This window comes from Perognathus longimembris, chromosome 26, assembly GCF_023159225.1.
Source record: "Perognathus longimembris pacificus isolate PPM17 chromosome 26, ASM2315922v1, whole genome shotgun sequence".
Lineage (NCBI taxonomy): Eukaryota > Metazoa > Chordata > Mammalia > Rodentia > Heteromyidae > Perognathus > Perognathus longimembris.
This window is the reverse complement of record NC_063186.1, coordinates 4344202-4365954: the sequence shown is the minus strand read 5'-3', so window position 1 is coordinate 4365954 and position 21753 is coordinate 4344202. Positions and strand designations below refer to the sequence as shown.

The 21753-nt window shown below is 43.4% G+C and overlaps 1 protein-coding gene across 2 annotated transcripts in view; it reads left to right on the top strand.

Annotated features, from left to right (window-relative positions):
- Ppp2r3a (protein phosphatase 2 regulatory subunit B''alpha) overlaps window positions 1–21753 on the top strand; it is a 74165-nt gene that overhangs the window by 40981 nt on the left and 11431 nt on the right. For both annotated transcript variants that reach the window (XM_048334973.1, XM_048334974.1), the window contains 7 exons: window positions 3272–3375; window positions 5789–5891; window positions 8783–8857; window positions 14632–14718; window positions 17595–17751; window positions 19645–19693; window positions 20043–20132. In XM_048334973.1, the coding sequence (XP_048190930.1) occupies window positions 3272–3375; window positions 5789–5891; window positions 8783–8857; window positions 14632–14718; window positions 17595–17751; window positions 19645–19693; window positions 20043–20132 (665 nt within the window). The remainder of the gene's footprint in view (window positions 1–3271; window positions 3376–5788; window positions 5892–8782; window positions 8858–14631; window positions 14719–17594; window positions 17752–19644; window positions 19694–20042; window positions 20133–21753) is intronic.

Below are 21753 nucleotides of genomic sequence, written 5' to 3'. Positions count from 1 at the left end.
ACCACAAAAAAGTTATCATGAGGCAGGCCCCAGTGGGTGGGGTGGCTCACACCTATGATCCTAGCTACTCAGGAGGCTGAGATCCAGAAGATCACATTTCAAAGCCAGCCCAGGCCTAAAAGTGAGCATGACTTCATCTCCAGTTAACCAACAAAAAACCAGACTGGAGGCATGGCTCAAGTAGTAGAGCACCGACTGAGCAAGCAAACCTCCCCAAGTATCACACCCTGAGTTGTTCAGTCTCTGATACTGGCCAAAAAAATAAAAATAGGCATGGTGGGTACAAGCAAAGACAGAATCAGTCTAGACTTCGTAGTATCTAGGCTGTCAAAAAAAAATAAACACATATATTCTATGATTATATGATCATGTTTGTTTACATTGTTTTGAGCCTTTGGAATTTTGTTATTGTTGTTTCTTTTGTATGTGTGTTTTAGTTCCATTTGTTTTTTCTGCCAGTCCTCGAGCTTGAACTCTGGGCCTGGATGCTGTCCCTCAGTATTTTTTCTCAAGGCTAATGCTCTACCACTTTCGCCACAGTATCCCTTGTTCCAGCTTGTTTGGTGCTTAATTGAAGAAATGGACTTTCTTGTCTGGGCTGGCTTTGAACCGTGATCCTCAGATCTCAGCCTCCCGAGTAGCTAGGATTATGAGTCACCGGCACCAGTCTGTGTTTTAGTTTTTTGAGGTAGTGCCTTGATTTATAGCTCAGGCTAGCCTCAGATCCAGTCTTTCTGCTCAAATCTCCCATATCCTGGGATTGCAGATATGCCAGCTTCTTGGTGCTTTCTTTTTGACTAATACACTGACTCATTTTTATTAGCTTTTGCCTCCTTATTCTTTTTTTGTTGTTTTTGTTTTTGTTTTGCCAGTCCTGAGCCTTAGACTCAGGGCCTGAGCCCTGTCCCTGGCTTCTTTTTGTTCAAGGCTAGTACTCTGCCACTTGAGCCACAGCACCACTTCTGGCTTTTTCTATATATGTGGTGCTGGGGAATCGAAACCAGGGCTTCATGTATACAAGGCGAGCACTCTTGCCACTAGGCCATATTCCCAGCCCTGCCTCCTTATTCTTTTTTTTTTTTTTTTTTTTTGGCCAGTCCTGGGGCTTGGACTCAGGGCCTGAGCACTGTCCCGGCTTCTTTTTGCTCAAGGCTAGCACTCTGCCACTTGAGCCACAGTGCCACTTCTGGCCATTTTCTGTATATGTGGTGCTGGGGAATCGAACCCATGGCCTCATGTATACGAGGCAAGCACTCTTGCCACTAGGCCATATCCCCAGCCCTGCCTCCTTATTCTTAAAGTCACATTTTTTTTTTTTTTTTTTGCCAGTCCTGGGGCTTGGACTCAGGGCCTGAGCACTGTCCCTGGCTTCCCTTTACTCAAGGCTAACACTCTGCCACTTGAGCCACAGTGCCACTTCTGGCCATTTTCTGTATATGTGGTGCTGGGGAATTGAACCCAGGGCCTCATGTATACGAGGCAAGCGCTCTTGCCACTAGGCCATATCCCCAGCCTTTAAAGTCACATATTTTAAATATTGATTTCATTGTGTCTGTAAACCAGTTTTCATTTGCTTAGTTGCAGCTGTTTGTTGGCACTCACTAAATTGTCTTTATTTTTGGTCCTTGTTTACTCTGTGTCTTATCTGCTGTGGGCAGAAAACTCCACAGCTTTCACAACATAGGCTTACAACGGGTTGGTTGTTGGAAAGAGAGGAGGCAGCCTGCGAGGGAAGAGGAGAGAGAGAGATCTTCGAAGCAATAACTGGGTGTGTTTATGTATTGGTATAGCTTAGAGAGCTATTTGGAAGGCCGGCGTGAGTTTGCAACCTCTGAGTAGCACTTAAGTATAGCTGCAAAGACTGGGATCTGTTTCGTAAGTGTGGAGAGAACTCTGTTTATGAAAACTACAGGGGCTGGGAATGTGGCCTTAGCGGTGGAGTAGTTGCCTTGTATGAAAACTACATCTGTTGATGAAGTTTCACTCATTCGTCTTAGAGCTCAGACAGCCCTGGGGGGGCTTTATGTCCATGTCCAGTCGAATTCTTAGTGTGTACTTGGCACTTCTCTCTGTAACTTTAAGATAGAAATGAACAGAGAATGAACCTAGTAAGATGAAAGCAATATAGGAGCAGAGGCTGAGCAAGAGAAAGACAAGTGTGAGTGAGAGAATAGGCCACAATTTTATCTTCTAGTAAGAAGTTGAGGAAAACTCTTCTGAGCCTCCTCAAGCCCTCTGGCTCCTTCCTCTCTTCGGGTTATTGTTCATAAGGCAGCATCTCTCCACTTGAATTTCTCCTGCTCAACAGCTGAGGCCTATACTCCTAGCTACTCAGAAGGCTGAGATCTGAAGATGGTAGACCCAAGCCTGCCCAGATAGCAAAGTCCGTGAGACTCTTAGCTCCAATTAAGCACTAAGCCGGAAGAAGTGGAGCCGTGGCCCAAAGGGTAGAACACGAGCTTTGAGTAAGGAAGCTCAAAGACAGTGCCTAGGCCTTGAGTTCAAGCCCCAGGACTGGCAAAAAAAATATATATATAACTCTAATTAAAAGATACTTTTATTTAAAAGGAGAGCCTTTTATTAAAGAAAAAAGTATATCTTAGGATATTGAAGTGTTGTAATATTAATTCCCAGTTATTACTAAGGCTTTTATAATAGATAGTTATTTGTGCTAGCTTTTAATATATAAGGAAATGGTATCACTTAAAATTTTTCCTTTCACTATTCCCTGAAACATAACCCTCTGAACAGATTTGATAGCTGTTTTCTGGAACAGCCTAGCGTTTTCTGGCTCTTTTTGAATTTGGAATTTAGTAGCATTTTAGGTACAAGAGAGAGGAGGAGATAGGTAATGGGTGTTAACACCGAGTGATGCAGTAATAAAATGACTGCCTGGGGGGGCGGGCTCAAGAATTAAAGGATGAGCTGGGGACGCGGCTTATTGTACAGAGGGGTTTCAGTTCAGCACGTCCGTGTACGCATCTTACTCCGCCACCTCCTTCATAATTCACCTCCCTCATCTCTCCCAACCCCACCCTTTTTAAAATTATCTTTCTTCTTAAGCTTTTATTCCTTATACAGAGAGGAGATGTCATTGTTTCCACACGCGTTTACAATCCATCCCAAGCAATCTCACCCCTCTATCACTGCCCCTTTCTCCTTTCCTCCCTTCCCCAAACAATGCCAACCCGTTTCCTTGTTGGGTTTTCCTGGTTGCAAGCAGCTCCCTCAACCAGGTCATCATTCAGCACCGTTGTTTTCTGGTCTGCAGGCCTGTGGCTGTCCTCTCTATTGGAAAGCCCCCATGTTCAGGGCTGCAGGGGGAGAGAAGACAGGGTTCGTGACGGCACAGTCATTCGCTGCTGTGTGGAAAACGTAAGTGTGTGAGCAGTGCCGGGGCTACCAAAGAATTGGGTGGGTTTCAAGGTCGGCCGGCGGCTCTCGCCCCATTCCCAGCCTTCTTTCTTTTATCTTTGCACAACTCTACTAACCGACGGTAGTGCTTTCATACAGACGTGCTATCCCCTAAACCGCCAGCCCTGTCTCAGGGGCCTGGCTGTGACTTACTTTAGGATTCAGTAATCCCTGTCAGGTTAAACCAAGGTGGACACCAGCTCTCCTGTGTGAAAGTCAGACTCCCCATCAGTACTTGCATTTCCTGTCTCTGGCTTGAAGGCCTCTTAGCATAGTGTTTCCTAGTCTCTTTTAATCTCCTAGTTTTGTCGCACCTTTCTTACTTAAACTTTATGGCTACAAGGTTTTTCCCAGCAATTCTGAGCCCTATGGAGAAGATACCCCCGATGAAGTTAGGTTGCTTCTTGTGACCCTCCCCCCGCCCCACAACCCGTCTTCCACGGGCCAGTAACAGGCTTTTTTTTTTTTTTTAGAATCTGGAGTCTACCACGGTAGAAAAAAGGGCTGAACTTAAAGTTCCCAAATTCTGCTACTGTGAATATCCTAATTTTAAGAAATACCCCACAACTGGCTTTGCTACAAGGGAGATGAGAGAAAGAGGCCATGCCTGTTTCCCTGCCCTTTAGGCAGTAGAGTCTGTTTCCTTCCCCCTGGTTCTAAGCTCCCTGAAATACCCAGTGCTAATAGGGACTGAGGCATGATAGTCACTTGCTAAAAGTGGTTGGAGTGCCCTCTAGTGGGTATTCCTCACAGTGCCTCTGTGTATGCGTGCATTTGTATGCTCGTAAAGTGTGTGTGTGTGTGTGTGTGTGTGTGTGTGTGTGTGTGTGTGTGTTAGCTCTTTGGTGGTTAACTGGAGATGAGCGCATCGTAGACCTTCCTGCAAGGCTGGCTTCCCATCCATGATTGTCATACTCAGCCTCCTGAATAAGAAGGATTAAAGGTGTGAGCCACCAGTGCCTGCCTGTTTAAAGTACCTTTTAAAAACCAGAGTGCTTTTTAAGAGTTGTCAAGCAGCTAAATAAGATGATTGGAGTTACCACACTGACAGAAGACAAGCTTTTTTTATTTTTGACTCCCCCCCCCACAAATGGTACCCTTTTTCATAAAGGCTAAGATAGCGTATTAAAATGTTGAAGCAGCAGGGCGCTTGTGACTCACATCTGTAATCCTAGCTACTTAGGAAGCTGAGATCTGAGACTCTCAGTTTGGAGCTAGCCCAGGAAGACAAATACAATAGACTTTTTATCTTCAGTTAACAGCAAAAAGCCAACAGTAGAGATGTGGCTCAAGTGGTAGAGCATCACCTACGAGTGGGGATGGGAGGGGAAACAGCAAGAGTATGAAGCCCTAGTACTGGCACACACAAAAAAAAACAAAACTGGCAGTTAATAATACAGAATTAATTAGAGGACCTTATGTGTCCAATGTAGGAAGTTAGGCTTATGCATATGAGGCTAAAGAGCTAGAGAATGTGGGTTTTTTGTTGTTGTTGTTATTGTTTCTGGCTGGTTGTAGGACTTGAACTCAGGACCTGGGAGCTGTCTCTGAGCCTCTTTGTGCTCAAGGCTAGCACTCTACCACTTGAGCCACAGCACCATTTCTTGCCTGGGCTGGCATCGAACTGTGATCCTCAGGTCTCACCCTCCCGAGTAGCTTAGGATGACAGGCGGGAGCCACCAGTGCCCAGCTTAGAGGACATTTCTGAGTGAGGGAATTGTGTACCCAGAGTTGGTTACGAGCCACCTATGATGGGAAGGTGACTGCTGAGGTGTGGCAGGACCCTCTTTGCTTCTTGCAGTCAAAGCCTGACATTTGAAGGCCCCACGTTTGATCAAACAGTAGACATAGTAAGGAAGAAACAGCTCTCTAGAACATTTTGATGAAAAATCCCCAGGAGTCCAGTGTTGTCGTCTGTATTCCGGACACCTCGTGTCCCCAGCTAGGAACTGGGGCATTGTCACGGACTTCCCTTCTCACCTCTACACCTATCAAGAAGAAACTTGAAGCCCGGCGGCTGGTGGCTCGCGCCTGTCATCCTAGCTATTCAAGAGGCTGAGATCTGAGGATCGTGGTTCAAAGCCAGCCCGGGCAGGAACGTCTGTGAGACTCTTATCTCCAATCGACCACCAGAAAACCAGAAGTGGTAGAGTGCTAGCCTTGAGCAATAGAGCTCAGGGACAGCGCCCAGGCCCCAAGTTCGAGCCCTATGACTGACAGAAAAAAGAACAAATTTGACTCTTAGCCTACTCTTAACCGAAACGACCTTCGATCAGACTGGAATCCCCTGTTGCTTGCTAGCGTCTGTCTGTGTCCTGTCATTGTTCCGAGTAGCAGATCTTCCTGACTGGTATGTGTGTGTGTGTGTTTTCAGGTTGCTGACTAACAATCATGATGACGCATCTAAGTTCATCTCTCTTCTGGCAAAGCCCAACTGTAGCTCTCTAGAACAAGAAGACTTCATCCCTTTACTTCAGGTAACGTTGGCTTTTGAAAATGACATCTGCGCATAGAGTTTCAGAAGTCTTTCATACACATGAACAGCGACACAAACCTAGAGGTCAAATTTCTTTAAAAAGTCGGCTTTTATACTTGTTTGAGCCATAAAATCCTTCTGTGAAATGAAATTCAAAATAGGATCCTGCTACAAAAGAGATTTACACACACACACAAAAAAAAAACAGGGCTATTCCCACTTTGTCAGGGAGAGGAGCATCTGTTCCTCCCTCCCCCAGCCCACCCACGGAAATCACCAAAACATCTTCAGAAACCGTAGACTCCAAGCTTGGAGAAGGCTGACTTATAGTTAAGAACCTATTAGGAAGCGAGAAAAGGCTGTAGAATAACTAGGCCAGATGTCATGAACCCAGAGTCTTTACTCAGGGCTTTCTAGTTGATGTCAGCATCCTTCTAAAAGGTTTGATTCATTTTTGTTTGTTTGTTTGTTTTTAATTTTCAACCCAAGACATGAAAATAGGATCAGAAGAAAGGATAACAATATAAAATCAAACATGCTGAGAGCTACAAAGACAGGTTGTTCCCAGACTCTAAAAGTAGTCAGAGGGGTAAGAAAAACAACCTAAGAAAAATAGGACATAAAACCCATGAAATTACTCCAGTCCAAGGGTGATTTAGGATAAGAACAATAGTCCTTGGTCCTTTTTTTTTTTTTTTTTTCCAGTCCTGGGGCTTAGACTCAGGGCCTGAGCACTGTCCCTGGCTTCTTTTTCTCAAGGCTAGCACTCTATCACTTGAGCCGCAGCACCACTTCTGGCCCTTTTTTGTATATGTGGTGCTGGGGGATTGAACCCAGGGCTTCATGTATGGGAGGCAAGCTCTCTACCACTAGGCCACATTCCCAGCCCCTCCTTGGTCCTTTTAGCAGACTTCAGCAAGATAAGTGGTTTATATTAGTGGCATAGATTACATTTACCCATCCAGAAAACTCACTTACATGGAGCACCTTTTGCTGAGGGAACCAGATAAATGAGATAGCAGTATTTTTCTTATTTTTTTCTCTTCTATTTATGAAATTTTAAACTCTTGTCTTATTTATTCGTATGTTTTTATACATGTACATAAGGATAAGTCTTGTGCCAGGTGCTGATGGCTCATGCCTGTAATCCCAGCTACTCAGGAAGCTGAGATCTGAGGATCACAGTTCAAAGCCAACCTGGGCAGGAAAGTCCAAGGCCCTTTTTTTTTTTTGCCAGTCCTGGGCCTTGAACTCAGGGCCTGAGCACTGTCTCTGGCTTCTTTTTACTCAAGGCTAGCACTCTACCACTTGGGCCACGGCGCCACTCCTGGCTTTTTCTGTACATGCGGTGCTGAGGAATCAAACCCAGGGCTTCATGTATGCAAGGCAAGCCCTCTACCACTAGGCCATATTCCCAGACCCAGTCCAAGACTCTTATCTCTAATTATCCCCCCAAAAAGCTGGATGTGGAGCTGTGGCTCATGTAGTAGAGCACCAGCTCCAGGACAATGCCAGGCCCTGAGTTTAAGCCCCAGAACCAACACACACACACACACACACACACACACACACACACACACACACACAAATAAGTCATTGTTTTAGGGTTTTTTTTGTATTTTTTTTGCCAGTCCTGGGGCTTGAACTCAGGACCTGAGCACTGGCCCTGGCTTCTTTTCGCTCAAGGCTAGCACTCTACCACTTGAGCCACAGTGCTGCTTCCAGTTTTTTCTATGTATGTGGTGCTGAAGAATTGAACCCAGGGCTTCATGTATACGAGGCGAGCACTTTACCTACCACTAGGCCATATCCCCAGCCCCGGAAATAAGTCATTGAATGGGGAGAAGAGATAAAACTTCAATGCAGAAAAAATCCAAATAATTCAGTATAGTCCACCATCAAAGAGAAACAAAACTCTCCGTTCCTGAGGAATATACTGTGCATGGCAATTTCAGGGGGAGCTTGGAAGAGTTGGGTCTACAGCAGAGGAACCCAGCAAATACTGCTTCAGCTTGGTGATCAAGGCCACCGTTAGCAGTCATAAATCATGGTGATCGTGTGTCCCCTTGGCAGGATATGATGAAAATGGTACATTGCCTCTGTAATCTTCTTCCCCCAAGCCCACAAACCCCGACTAATCATGAGAAAAGCATCAAATTCCAGTCCAGGGCAACCTGTATGTACCTGACAGGTCTAGGCCATCAGAAGCAAGGGAAGTCTGAGAAACTTCCACTGCCAAAGGAGGCCAAGAAGAAAAGACAACTGAATGTAATGTGAACTCCTAGAACAGAAACAAGACACTAGTAATAGGATGTGTCAGTACTGATTTATTAGTGAAAATATGTGCCATTAACCTCTTCTGTGCTACAAGAGGTTAATAATCGAGGAAACTCGGTGTGGGGTATATGGAAACTGTGTGTTATATCTCTCAAATTTTCTGTAAATGTAAAACATGACAAACTGGAAAGTCAGTGATAAAACCGATTCAGACAATGAGAGAATTCAGTGAAATAAATTGAAACCTCTTTGTACAACTGCTTAATAATAGATAGGCAGATAGACGAGTAGGAAGGAAAGAAATTAACAGTGAAAATTAATAGATCTTCTACCCTAACCAAGTTTGGATTTGTCTTCTCACCTGAGATATTAACCAAAGAAGAAATGGAAGTGAAAACTCTAGCAGTCAACAGGTAAAATTCATAATGTCCTATGCAACAGAAGCAGCAAACTATGGTTAATAACCAGGAGGAAAAAATATAGCCTGATGCAAAATTGGCATTGATGTTAGAATTAGGTGAAAGCGGATGTCCTAAGTAAGTTCCCTATCTTCAGCGTGTTAAGTAGAAGGTGGAAGATACATTTCTCAGATGCAGGCTATGGGATCTTTTTCAGGATGTGGTGGATACACACCCTGGCCTTACGTTCCTGAAAGATGCTCCAGAATTCCACTCCCGCTACATCACCACGGTAAGCTGAGTCTGATTTTTGTCTTAATAGATAACCCCATAACTCACCTTTTGGTCACTAGTATCCAGGCTTCCTGGTTTTCATGCAGAAAGTAATATGAGTTACCATGATTATTTTAAGTGGAAGGAAGATGGAAAGTAAAATGAAATTCACATTTTTTTATTGGTACCCATTTCCCTTCTTACCATGTGCCAGCTCTAAAAGGAGACTCGTAGACAAATTCCCCTCGCTCTCTCTGGTCTTAGGAGGTATTGTGTATCTGGTTGCTCTTCAGCATTTCAAAATAATACCCAAAATAGAGGCGGACGCCGGTGGCTCTCATGGTTCCACACATGAGGACGAGGGCACACCTCACATTCACGTCAGTCTCGGGCGTGAGGGCCTTTGCTCAGACCCCTCAGCTACACGAGAGCAGCCCTCTGTCCTTCTGAGTGCTTCCATGTAGCATACTGCCGGGTCTTTTGTTTTGTTTTTGTCCCTCCTGAAGGAACTTCATTCTTGGCTCTTCAATTGGCTCTCTCTTTTTTTTTTGCTTCTGTAAAACTCGGAAGATTTTTATCCGAGCCAGATGTTGTCATTATCACCCTAAGACTATCTCAGAAGTTATTGTTGCTCATTGACCACACACCGTCCTAAACTGATCGCCACAATCAACCTGGGTGTGGTCTCCTTCATTTCTCATTTGAATGACTTCTAATTGGTTTTTCTCCTTCCACCCTCACCGCTCTATAGTATAGTCCCCCCTAAACAATTACTGTTTACGTCGAGTAAGGTCAGTCCCTTTCTCAAGCCCTCTAGTAGTTTCCTCCTATCTTGCTGAGAATAAAAGCCACAGCACCTGCCAAGACTTTCTGTCCTCACACTCAGGCAGCCCTGCCTTCTTTGCAACTTGTACCTCCCGATTCCTTCCTGCTTCTCTCTGCAGCTAAGCCCCAAACTCCAGGCGCTGTACAGTTCTTCCTCTCTGAACAGCCTGCTCTGCCAGATTCCATCCTCACTAATGCAGATGCCTGTTCAGATAGTCCCTGATCACCGTGCTTTAACCCACAGTGCCTTGCTTCCCTACATCACAGCACCAGCTTTTGTGAGCCTTTCAAATAAGCAATGAGGTTTAAAATAATTCATGACACGGGTGCTTGGATGGAAATATCTTTCCACCCAGCTTGCTCAGGCGGAGTCTTAGTGATATATTCAGAATCATCATTGAGTTGAACCGAATACATCACTTTGGGCTGAAATGTGGGACGTTAGTCACTGAGAACCTGGCACTGATCTTTACTAAGATGACTAAGCTGTCTATCGGGCATCACTTAGATACATTTTTAGAAGTCCAGTTCTACAGAAGGCCATGAATAAATTTCATAGCCACATTCACCAAAGAGTGGATTGGTAATCCACAGACAACCATCGCTTGGTAAGTGGAGCTTAGGCTTCCAGCACGCGTATATCCATCTGCGCTCATCACCTACCATGAGAAGGTCTTTGCCATTCCCATCTGCATCTCGTCTACTTTCAAAAACAGTATGACACAGCCGCCAAGCAGAGCTACCAAGCATTTCCATTCCTGGTGGCCTGTATTCACTAGTGAATGATCAGTGTCATTCCTCTCACTAGTGGTAAATAATTATGCGGGTTATTTAGTCTTTAAATCTTGAATTGCTTTAAAAGTTGTAATAGATGGTAGTGTGATCATGTACATGCTCATGTGTCTGTATATGCATGTGTGCACGTGCATGTGAGTGAATTGCTAATCCCGGGGTTTGAACTCAGGGTCTGGACGCTGTCCCTGAGCTTTTTTCCTCAAGGCTGCAGCTCTACCACTTAAGCGATAGTTAACACTTCGGGCTTTTTCTGTGGCTAATTGGAGATAAAAAGCCTCACGGACTTTTGCCAGGGCTGACTTTGAACTGTGATCCTCAGATATCAGTTTCCTAAGTAGCTAGGATTACAGGTACCTTTGCTAGTGATCGATTTTTATTTATTTATTTATTTATTTGCCTGTCGTGGGTCTTGAACTCTGTGCCTGGGCGCTGTCCCTAAGCTCCTTTTGCTCACGGATAGCGCTCTACCACTTGAGATACAGCACCACTTCCAGCTTTTTCTGTGATTGATTGGAGAGAGGAGTCTCATGGACTTTCCTGCCCAGGCTGGCTTTGAACCACAATCCTCAGATCTCAGCCTCCTGAGTCACCAGGATACAGTCGTGAGCCACTGACAGCCAGTTTTGCAATTGATTTATTTTTTATCTTATTTTTTGCCAGTCCTGGGGCTTGTACTCAGGGCCTGAGCACTGTCCCTGGCTTCTTTTTGCTCAAGGCTAGCACTCTGCCACCTGAGCCACAGGGCCTCTTCTGGCCGTTTTCTATATATGTGGTGCTGAGGAATCGAACCCAGGGCTTCATGTATATGAGGCAAGCACTTTTGCCACTAGGCCATATTCCCAGCCCCTGCGATTGATTTTTATCATTCTAAAAATGGTAGTTGGGCGCCAGTGGCTCATACCTGTAATCCTAGCAACTCAAGAGGCTGAGATCTGAGGATTACAATTCGAAGCCAGCCCAAAGAGCAAAATTCATGAGACTCTTATGGCCAATTAGCCACCAGAAAGCCAGAAGTGGTGATGTGGCTCAAAGTGGTAGAGTGGCATAAAAGCTCAGGGACAATACCCAGGTCCTGAGTTCAAGCCCCACAACTGACCCAGGTGGGAAAAAAATAAATGTAGGCCTGAAGTTGGAAATGCAGCAGCACAATGTAGAGCCATCAGTGCAAGCTTTCGCCACCAGGTGGCGGTCCTGCCTCAGTCTTGTAAATGCTGACTCAGTATTATGGAAGCCGCAAGGGGTGCCGATGAGGTGCGTCCCCTGAGGAAGATGGTTTAGGCTGTAGAAAAACGGAATGCATTGTTGTGTGGTTTCAAAGAAGCGGCTTAGGGGCCGAAGGCGCGTCCCTGTAATCCTAGTGACTCAGGAGGCTGAGATGTGAGGGTGGTTGTTTGAAGCCAACAGGCTAGTTCTGGAGACGCTCATCTCAAGTAACTACCAAAAGAAACCAGAGGTGGCGCTGTGGCTCAAAGTGGTAGAGCGCTAGCCTTGAGCAAAAGAGCTCAAAAACAGCACCCAGGCCCTGAGTTCAAGCCCCACACCAACAAAACAAACAAAATGCAGGTTAGGAGAAGCAAAAGAGATACCTAGCAAACTTCTTAGCAATTTTTAAATTCTATCCAAAAGAATAAAAAAAAGAGGGTATGTGGAGAGTCACGTCTATTTTTTGTATTATAATAGCCTTTTCCCTCAAAGCAAGTCATACCATTAGAGTACTTTTTGGCTATGGAAATAAAAACAGTTGCATGTTTTAAAAAGGAAAAAGAAAGTAAATAAGCCAAAAGCAATTTAAATTTAATAACTGTAAGAGCAACAGGGTACTTCTAAAAATGTAAAATATTTGATCTATAAATACAAATCTTGTATAGGAAACAGAATTTAAGTTAAATATTCAAAATCAAAAAACAAGGACAAAAAATAATGATGTTGGGCTGGGAATGTGGCTTAGTGGTAGAGTGCTTGCCTAGCATGCATGAAGCCCTGGGTTCAATTCCTCAGTACCACGTACACAGGAAAAGCTGCAAGTGGCGCTGTGGCTCAAGTGGTAGAGTGCTAGCCTTGAGCAAAAGAAGCTCAGGGACAGCGCCCAGGCCCTGAGTTCAAGCACCAGGACTGGCAAAAAACAAAAACCAAAACAAAGCAATGATGTTTAACAAGAAAATTTTAGTAAATGGATTGAAATTGAGAGATACCATGTAACTATGATAAATGAGATCTTCATGTTTATTTTCATACATGATTTCTATGCTGAAATTCTTTTTTTTTTTTAATGAACTGCCAAGGTAGTGCTAAGAATATCATGTTGAGCAAAGGACATTTCTTTTTCCTTTAGAGCCAGTAGTAGAGTGCTTGCTTAGCAAGCATAAGGCCCTAAGTTCAAACTCCAGCATGACCCTAGGGTGGGTGGGGGGTGACCCTAGAATCAAATAAACTGGGCCCTGTTGCTCAGCCTCTGATCCTAGCTGTTGGGGAAGTAGAGATTATGGGGTCGCAGTACCGGTTAAAAAAAAATGTCCCCCAAACTTCATCTCAACATGTGATTATCAACAGTGTGAGGGAGGACAAGTAGGAGGATTGGCCTGAGCATAATATAGCCAGACCCGACCTCGAAAATAACCAAGACAGAAAGAGGCTGGAGGCTCATGGCCCAAGTGGTCAGACGCCTATTTAGCAAGCTCAAGCCCCCGAGTTCAACCCCCAGTACTACCAAAAATAGAAAGCACAAGTCACCAGAACCTGTGAGAAACAGCCATGGCAGTTCTACAAGTGTGTATGAGAGCCTGCACCCATTAAAAGAAAAAAATCAGAGTTCTCACATAAATCATCTGATGATACGTTGCAAAATCTTAGAAAAACAGGAATAAGTCAAACCCCAAGTCATATCCTAGGGTTATCTGAAGATCACTGCTCCAGTGGTCTCCACCTGCAAGCAAGCCCAGAGCTCTTAAGTTCAAACCCCAGAGCCACAAAAAGAGGAAACACATAACTTCATGTCAACTTCATTGCTTCATAGGATTAATTTTAGAAAACTCTTCCTTATTCTGAAGCATTTCAGTCTCAGGCACGTCTGTCCATTTTGTTTGTTTCTCGGCTGATCCTGGGTCTTGAACCTCAGGGCCTGGGTGCTGTCCCTGAGCCTCTTTGTGCTCAAGACTAGTGCTCTTACCCCTTAAGCCACAGCACCACTTCCAGTTTTTGAGGGGTTCATTGGAGGTAAGCGTCTCACGGGAATGTTTCTGCCCAGGCTGGCTTTGAACAGCAATCCTCACATCTCAGCCTCTCCTGAGTAGCTAGGATTTACAGACGTGAGCCACCCGTCCAGGCCAGCGGCTCTGTTTTGCCCTCGAGTCCAAAACAGGGTGAGTCAACTGCTATTCCTACCCTGTTGTCAGCATTGGCCTCATGATCCCAGTCCTACATATTCCAGCCCTATACGTTTTCTAGGATTAAACTTTGCTACACCTTCTACAGTCGTTTTAAATCCAATTACCCTTTCCTCTTTATGTTTTTTTTGCACATTTTATATACTGCTGCTACATGATAAATAAAAATACTGATCTACATGGATTAGATTGACATCCATCTTCCATTTAAAACTTAGGAATAGATCTGGGCACCCAGTGGTTCATACCTGTAATCCTAGCTAGCTATGCAGGAGACTAGTATGTAAGGCACACAGTTCAATGCCAGCCCCTGCAGGAACATCCTTGAGACTCAGAAGAAGAGCTGTGGCTCTAGTGGTAGAATGCTAGCTTTAAGCAAAACAAGCTCAGAAAGGCTGAGTACCTGTGGCTCATGCTTGTAATCCTAGCTACTTAGGAGGCTCAGATCTGAGGATTGTGGTGGTTCGAAGCCAGCCTGGGTAGAAAAGTCCCCATGAGACTCTTCTTTCCAATTAACTACTCAAAAAACGGAAGAAGCTCTGTGGATCAAGTGGTAGAGTGTTAGCCTTCAGCAAAAAAGCTCAGAGGAAGTGCCCAGGCCCTGAATTAAGCTCCAGGACCCCACTAAAAAAAAAGGACTACAGTGTAATTGTTTTTTAAACTAAGAACTACACTTGACGTGAGAACGCCAATACTTAAATTGGCGCCAAATGTTATTTGTCATATAGCCCTTGGTAAAATAGCAGAGCTCCTTAATGATTTTAATTGGTTTTGTTTTCTTTGGAACCAGGTCATCCAAAGAATATTCTACACAGTCAACAGATCTTGGAGTGGAAAAATTACCTCGACAGAGCTGAGAAAAAGCAACTTTTTGCAAGTATGCCTCTTACATAAAGATATGCTTATCCACTTGATCTCCATGTAACCAGTATTTGAGTGCTAACTCTGTGCGAAGCACTGTCATTACTTGGAGTAGTGAAAATGCTTGGGGCAGGGCCAAGGAAACAGAACTTCTACCCGGGGCACGCACTGGGGAGCAGCATACACGAGGCCCGCCAGCCACACCTTACTCAGCAGTTTCCACAGACATGCATGAAGAGGTGCAGAGGCTCACCAAAGGACGGATTTAGGATCCCGTTCTTGGGGGGGGATGCCAGGAATTCACCGTAAAGGAATCCCAGACAGAAGCAGCAGCATGGTCCAAAGCCAGCAACATGGAAGTGCCCTGATCTGGAGCTGCCAGGCAGTGTGAAGGAAGGGCTCAGGGGCTTCTGGGAAGAGAGGTCAGGGATGAGCAGGGAAGGCTGGGCTGGCCAGGGCGGAAAGAGCTTTGCCAAAGAAATGGGAGAAGAGGGACTTTGTTCTTTCAGCAGTGGTTAATCAAGTGTGGTAAGAAGGAAGGAGAGAGGGAGAAAGCGAGGGAGAGGGAGGGAGGGAGGGAGGGAAATGTTTTATTCAGTTATGATATTTATTTCTCAAATGAGAAAGTAATGGCCACTAGTGGGAGCCTTTTACCACAGTAGTCTTGATTCCTGACTGTTTAAACTTCTATGACCCTAAACAAGAAAATGGATTTTTTTTCACCATTTATTTTAAATGAGTCCTACTAAATGAAGCTTAGGCTGATGGTATAACCTTATTCTTCTTTATTTTTCCTGTCTTCATCTGAAACAGACAAGGTATTGAAGGCTTGGAAAATTTTACTAGTCCTTAATAGATGCGCATCTTGTATTGCAAAATGAACAGTCATCATTACAGTGTCTGTTGAATTGTTGAACACCAGAAGCCTGCCTGGGTTCCTAGGTTTTATGGAATAAGTTAAGATGGTAATAATTCCATAACATCACAAGAACCGTCATGTTTGTTTTATTATATTTTATACTATAATCCTTCACATTTCTAGAACACATCACTTGAAGTTTCTGAACCATTATTACTATTATTACAGCATTTCTTACTACTGCTAAAATTAGAGACTCAAATGTAGCTGAATAGCATATAAGAACACTCAGCTAGAAGATTGCTAAATGAAAGCAAAACTCAAGTGTTCTTGTCCTAGAGCATGATTTATATCGCCCCTCCTTCATCTTCCTCTTAGTCCAGCAACAAACACTCAGAAAGTAATAAAACATTCCAATAAAAAGCAGAAGTCACTGCTTATCTCTTTACCCTGCTGGGTCTCACTCCCCTTCCTGGAGGAACCGTATTATCTGTACTTTTATCCCCTTATAAGTGTTTTCATGGAGTATATACTTTTGTTTTGTAGGACTACTCTTTTTGAGTGTTTTAACAATATAAAGCGTCGTACTAACTATTGTACTTACTTGTTTCTTTCACCTAACAATGTCTTGGGGTTTATTTCCATTCGTATCTATCTCCTTGTAAATACTGCATAGTTTGATTGTATTGTTGAACTGTAATTAAGTACACATTCGGCTGTTGATGTTTGGGTCATCCTCATACTTTCTGTGTTATCATGATACAGTCAACATCCTCTTGTGTGGTTATGAACAAACATTTCTCCAGAATAGAGGGGGAAACTTGGATCTGAGGATGATGTTGCAATTTTGATTCAGTAGATCCTGCCAAGTTACCCTTTCAAAAGCCTAATGCATACTTTCCCTTACAAATTCACAACGGGAGGAGATAGTGCCAGGTACAGGTGGCTCACTCTTGTAATCTCAGCTTCTCAGGAGGCTGACATCTAAGGATTGTGGTTCAAAGCCAGCCCTGGCAGGAAAGTTTGTAAGACTTTTATCTCCATTTAACGACCAGAAAGTCAGAAATGGAGCTGTGGCTTGAGTGGTAGAGCATTAGCCTTGAGCAGAAAAAGCTCAGGGACAGCGCCCAAGACCTGAACTCAAGCCCCAAGACCAGCACACATACCAAAAAACAAACAAAACTCTTTTAGCAAGGAGACTTAGTATATTTATCTTTATTGTAATTATTGATGTGTCCAATCTTCTGCCATCTTTATTTTCTACTTCTTAAGTTTCCTTAAGATTTCTTTTGTATTTCTCAGTCTTTCATTTCTGAAAAATGTCTTCATTTATTTATTCATGTGGATAATTTAGATGACCAAACAACTGTAAACTAAAAAATCATTGGTTCTGGTGTTTCCCTTAGGGGGTGTGATGGGTCAGGGGAATCACAGATCTGCATTCAGCTCAGGATCCTGTATTTCCACTACCTTCTGTGCCAGGCTACCTTGTACTGCCACAGTTATATAACTATGTAGTCTTTACGGTAAACTTGTTTTCATTATAAATCTAAGCAGTATATATGTGGATACCCACTCTTCTTTTTTCTTTCTTTTCTTTCTTTTTTTGTCAATTGTGGGGCTTGAACTCTGGGCCTGGGCACTGTCCCTGAGCTTCTGTGCTCAGGGCTAGTGCTCTACCACTTTGAGCCACAGCTCCACTTCCTGTTTTCTGGTGGTTAATTGGACGTTAGAGTCTCATGGACTTTTCCTGCCCTGGCTGGCTTCAAACCACAATCCTCAGACCTCAGCCTCCTTAGTAGCCAGGATGGCAGGTGTGAGCCACTGGCACCCAGCTACCCACTCTTCTTAATAGTGCTCTTGTAGCTGAAACGTGAAGAAGGGTGTTGGGTTATGATTGTGTCTTGTAGTCTGGGGACCTTTACTGCGCGATTCAAACTCAATTTTCAATGAAAACTTGCTAGACTCCTCAATGGCCAAAGCTGGGTTTCCATAACGTTTAAGAATTAATCCTTTCATTCATACCATTTCAGACTCTAGCCCTTTTGGAGGAAGAGGAAGATATAAACCAAATCACAGACTACTTCTCCTATGAGCATTTCTATGTTATTTACTGTAAGTTCTGGGAACTCGACAGTGACCACGACCTGTATATTAGCCAGGCCGATCTGTCACGATACAATGACCAGGGTGAGTCACTTAAAGAGTTACGTAATTTATCCCACTCATTAAAGTAATCCCATTTATTAAATTCTGATTCTAAGATATGTAGAGGACTAAGAGTTTTTAATGAGAATGAGCAAAGATTTTTTAATATAGAGAACCAAAGAAGAGGTAAGTAAAAGGAACCACAGTTTTGATAAAGCAAACATCCCTGTGATGTTTTTATGATGATGAATAAAACCCACGTGCTAATGTATTTGAAAGAGAACATGTATACTCCTTTAACCTATCACTTAATTTTTTTTGGTCAGTCCTGGGGCTTGAACTCAGGGCCTGAGCACTGTCCCTGAGCTCCTTTTTGCTCTCAAGGCTAGTGCTCTACCACTTGAGCCACAGCACCACTTCTGGCTTTTTCTGTTTATGTGGTGCTAAGGAATTGAACCCAAGGCTTTGTGCATGCAAGGCAAGCACTCTAAGCTATTCTCAGCCAGAATTAGAGTTCTTAAGCTGAGTAAGACGGTACATACTATAATTCCATCTAGCGGGAACCAGCCTGGTCGAGTCAAAGCAAAAAAAAAAAAAAAAAAGCCAAGCCAGGTGCTGGGGGCTCACGCCTGTAATCCTAACTACTCAGGAGGCTGAGAGCTAAGGATCACGGTTCAAACCCAGCCTACGCAGGAAAGTCCATGAGACTCCTGGCTCCAAGTAACTATCAAAAGCCAGAAGTGGAGTTGTGACTGAGGTGTTGGGGTATGGCTACTTGAGCACTTGCCTAGCAAATACAAAGCTCTGAGTTCAAATCCCTAGTACCACAGAAGGAAAGAAGAGGGAGGAGTTCTCAGACAATATACTCAATGTTACTAATATATGTTGATAAACGTGTTAGTCCTGTTGCCTCCCTTTTTCAGTTAATCATAATCTAATCATTAGGATTGCATAAAGATTAGTAAGGAATAATACATTTAATACAAACTCTATATATTTTTGTCCTTGTTGTCAGGATTAACTTAGAGCTTAACTATATAATGTATTTCAGATGTTAGGCACAGTAAATTTGCTTGTTCTTTTTTTAAAATTACTGATATGAAGCTACTACATTCTTCTAAAACACACAAACTATACACAAGAATTGAACTACTGGGGCTGGGGATATAGCCTAGTAGCAAGTAGTGCTTGCCCCATATACATGAGGCCCTGGGTTCGATTCCCCAGCACCACATATACAGAAAATGGCCTGAAGTGGTGCTGTGGCTCAAGTGGCAGAGTGCTAGCCTTGAGCAAAAAGATGCCAGGGACAGTGCTCAGACCCAGAGTCCCAAGCCCCAGGACTGGCCAAAAAAAAGAGAATTGAACTACTGCCTCACGCTTGTAACCCTAGCTACTCAGGAGGCTGAGATCTGAGGATCATGGTTCGAAGCCAGCCCAGGCAGGGAACTCCATGAGACTCTTACCTCCAATAAACTACTTAAAAAAGCCAGAAGTGGCACTGTGGCTTTAATGGTAGAGCAATAGCCTTGAGCAAAAGAAGCTCAGTGACAGGGCCCAGGACTGGCAAGAAAAAAAAAAAAAAGAAAGAAAAAAGAGGGCTGGGGATAGGGCCTAGTGGCAAGAGTGCTTGCCTTGTATACATGAAGCCCTGGGTTCGATTCCCCAGCACCACATATATAGAAGACAGCCAGAAGTGGCGCTGTGGCTCAAGTGGCAGAGTGCCAGCCTTGAGCAAAAAGAAGCTAGGGACAGTGCTTAGGCCCTGAGTTCAAGCACCAGGACTGGAAAAAAAAAAGAATTCAACTCCTGATATCCTCATCATGAGAGATTATTATGGCTTGGCTTTGTAGAAAATGAAAACTTATTTTCCAGAAGTACTGACTTACAGAGTCTGTGTCTAACTAACTTTTGTAATTTCTTATTTACATGTAGCTTCATCAAACAGAATTATTGAAAGGATATTCTCTGGGGCAGTAACAAGGTAAGAAAAGTTTAAAATCTACCTTTCATAATGAACTATAAATAGTATCATAACATTCTCATTTTAACAAGGCTTCTTGCATAATTTGGCAGCACTAATGAAGAAAATAAATCCTAAACCATGGCTTAATATTAGACAGTAAGTCTTTAATATTGTCAGTTTTGTATCTAAATACACATAACAGAACTTGATCCTACTACTGATCACTTGCAATACAGAAACCAGAGCTTTCATGTTTTAACATTGTAGGCCTTTAAGAACAAAATAGGGTTGCACTATTGAAGTATCCAGCCAAGAGTGTTATTTTCTTAATCACTTAGGAAAATTTATAACCATGTGTTTTCTCCAGAGGAAAAACAGTCCAAAAAGAGGGAAGAATGAGCTATGCAGATTTTGTCTGGTTTTTGATCTCTGAGGAAGACAAACGGAACCCTACCAGGTAGGAAAGCTTTCCAGGACATTAAACAGGTGCACATGCACAAAGCACATGATGCGTACCTAGGAAAACGGATGCAAGCTCAGGAAACTAAGATGGGTGACACCTAGTTTCAGCCTACGTGGAACTCTCATTCACACAGAATCCAAGGTCATTGCATGCCAAGACAGGCTGTTACCCACAGAAAGAAAGCTCACCCAGTGCAAGCTGGCCTGCAGAGATAAGTAGGACTAGTAATCACTTATACATTGTGTGGCAACAGATACGTTTATTTTTACTTCTCTTATTGAGGGTTCGGTAGAAAACTGGTGAAGGAAAAGTCAGATTGTGGGTGACAATTATATAACACCCTGTCCCCATTCTCTTTGAAATCATCTCCCCTTTGGCCTTGGTGTGAGGAAACATGAGTTGTTTGAAGATTTAGGTATCGCTTACGTATCCCTTCCCCCACGCTATGGCGTTATTCATGTAGATCAATAAATAGTTCACTCTTCACCCTTGCTTGTGTAAGGAAGCAAGTGAGGCAGTTCTTGACACTGGTGGAATTCACTCAGTTCTTCATCGTGGTTCCAAAAGTTATCTTCATGTTCTATATACTGTTTATAAACCATTGAGATAGAAATAAAACGAGCCTTTTTTAAGACAGCCTGTTAACATTTTTAAATAACTTTGCTGTTCCAAACGTGGTCTGCAGAACCCACTTCTCAGCAGTTCATGGAACTTTCTCCAAAATAGATCACATTTTAAGCCATAAAGCAATGCTTGCCAGAGATAAGAAAACTGAAAATAGTTTCTTCTGTCTCAACAGATCTTAATGGAATAAAAGTAGACACCATTACCAAAAGAACTGTAGAAACTATACAAACATATGGAAAATCAATCAGTACATTTTGAAATGATCAGGGAGACAATACAGATTTAACAAACTTTTAAAAATCCTAGAACCAAATGACAATAGAAAATATCAGAAACTATAGGATTCAGCAAAAGCATTTATAAGATGGAAGCACATAGCTATGACTGTTGACATTGAAACTATCAAAGCGATCTCAATGTATTAATGCACCTCAGGCAATTGGAGAAATGACTACAAACCAAATCCAAAATTAGTAGATGTACAGAAATAATAAAGATTGTAGCAGAAATTAATGAAATGGAGGCTAAAAGAACAATAAAAAGAATCAAATGAAGAGTTGGATCCTTGAAAAGATAATTAAGGGCCAGATGTACAGGCTCTTGTTTGTATCATAGATACGGGAGCCTGAGACCCAGATTATCATTCATTCAGAGTCAGCACAGGCGGAATACTCTGTGAGACAGTCTCCAAAATAACCAGGAAAGCCAGGTGCTGGTGGCTCATGCCTGTAGTCCTAACCGCTGAACAGGCTTGAGATCTGAGGCTCATGGTTCGAAGCCAGCCAGGGCAGGCTTCAAAGCCTGTGAGACTATCTCCAGTGATCCACCAAAAAGCTGGAAGTAGAGCAGTGGCTCAAGTGGCAGAGCACTAGCCTTGAGCAAAATGCTCAGGGACAGCGCCCAGGCCCTGAGTTCAAGCCCCAGGTCAACACCAAAAAGAAAAGAAAAGAAAGCACAGTTGCTAGAAGAGCTGCCCTGATGGGTTCCG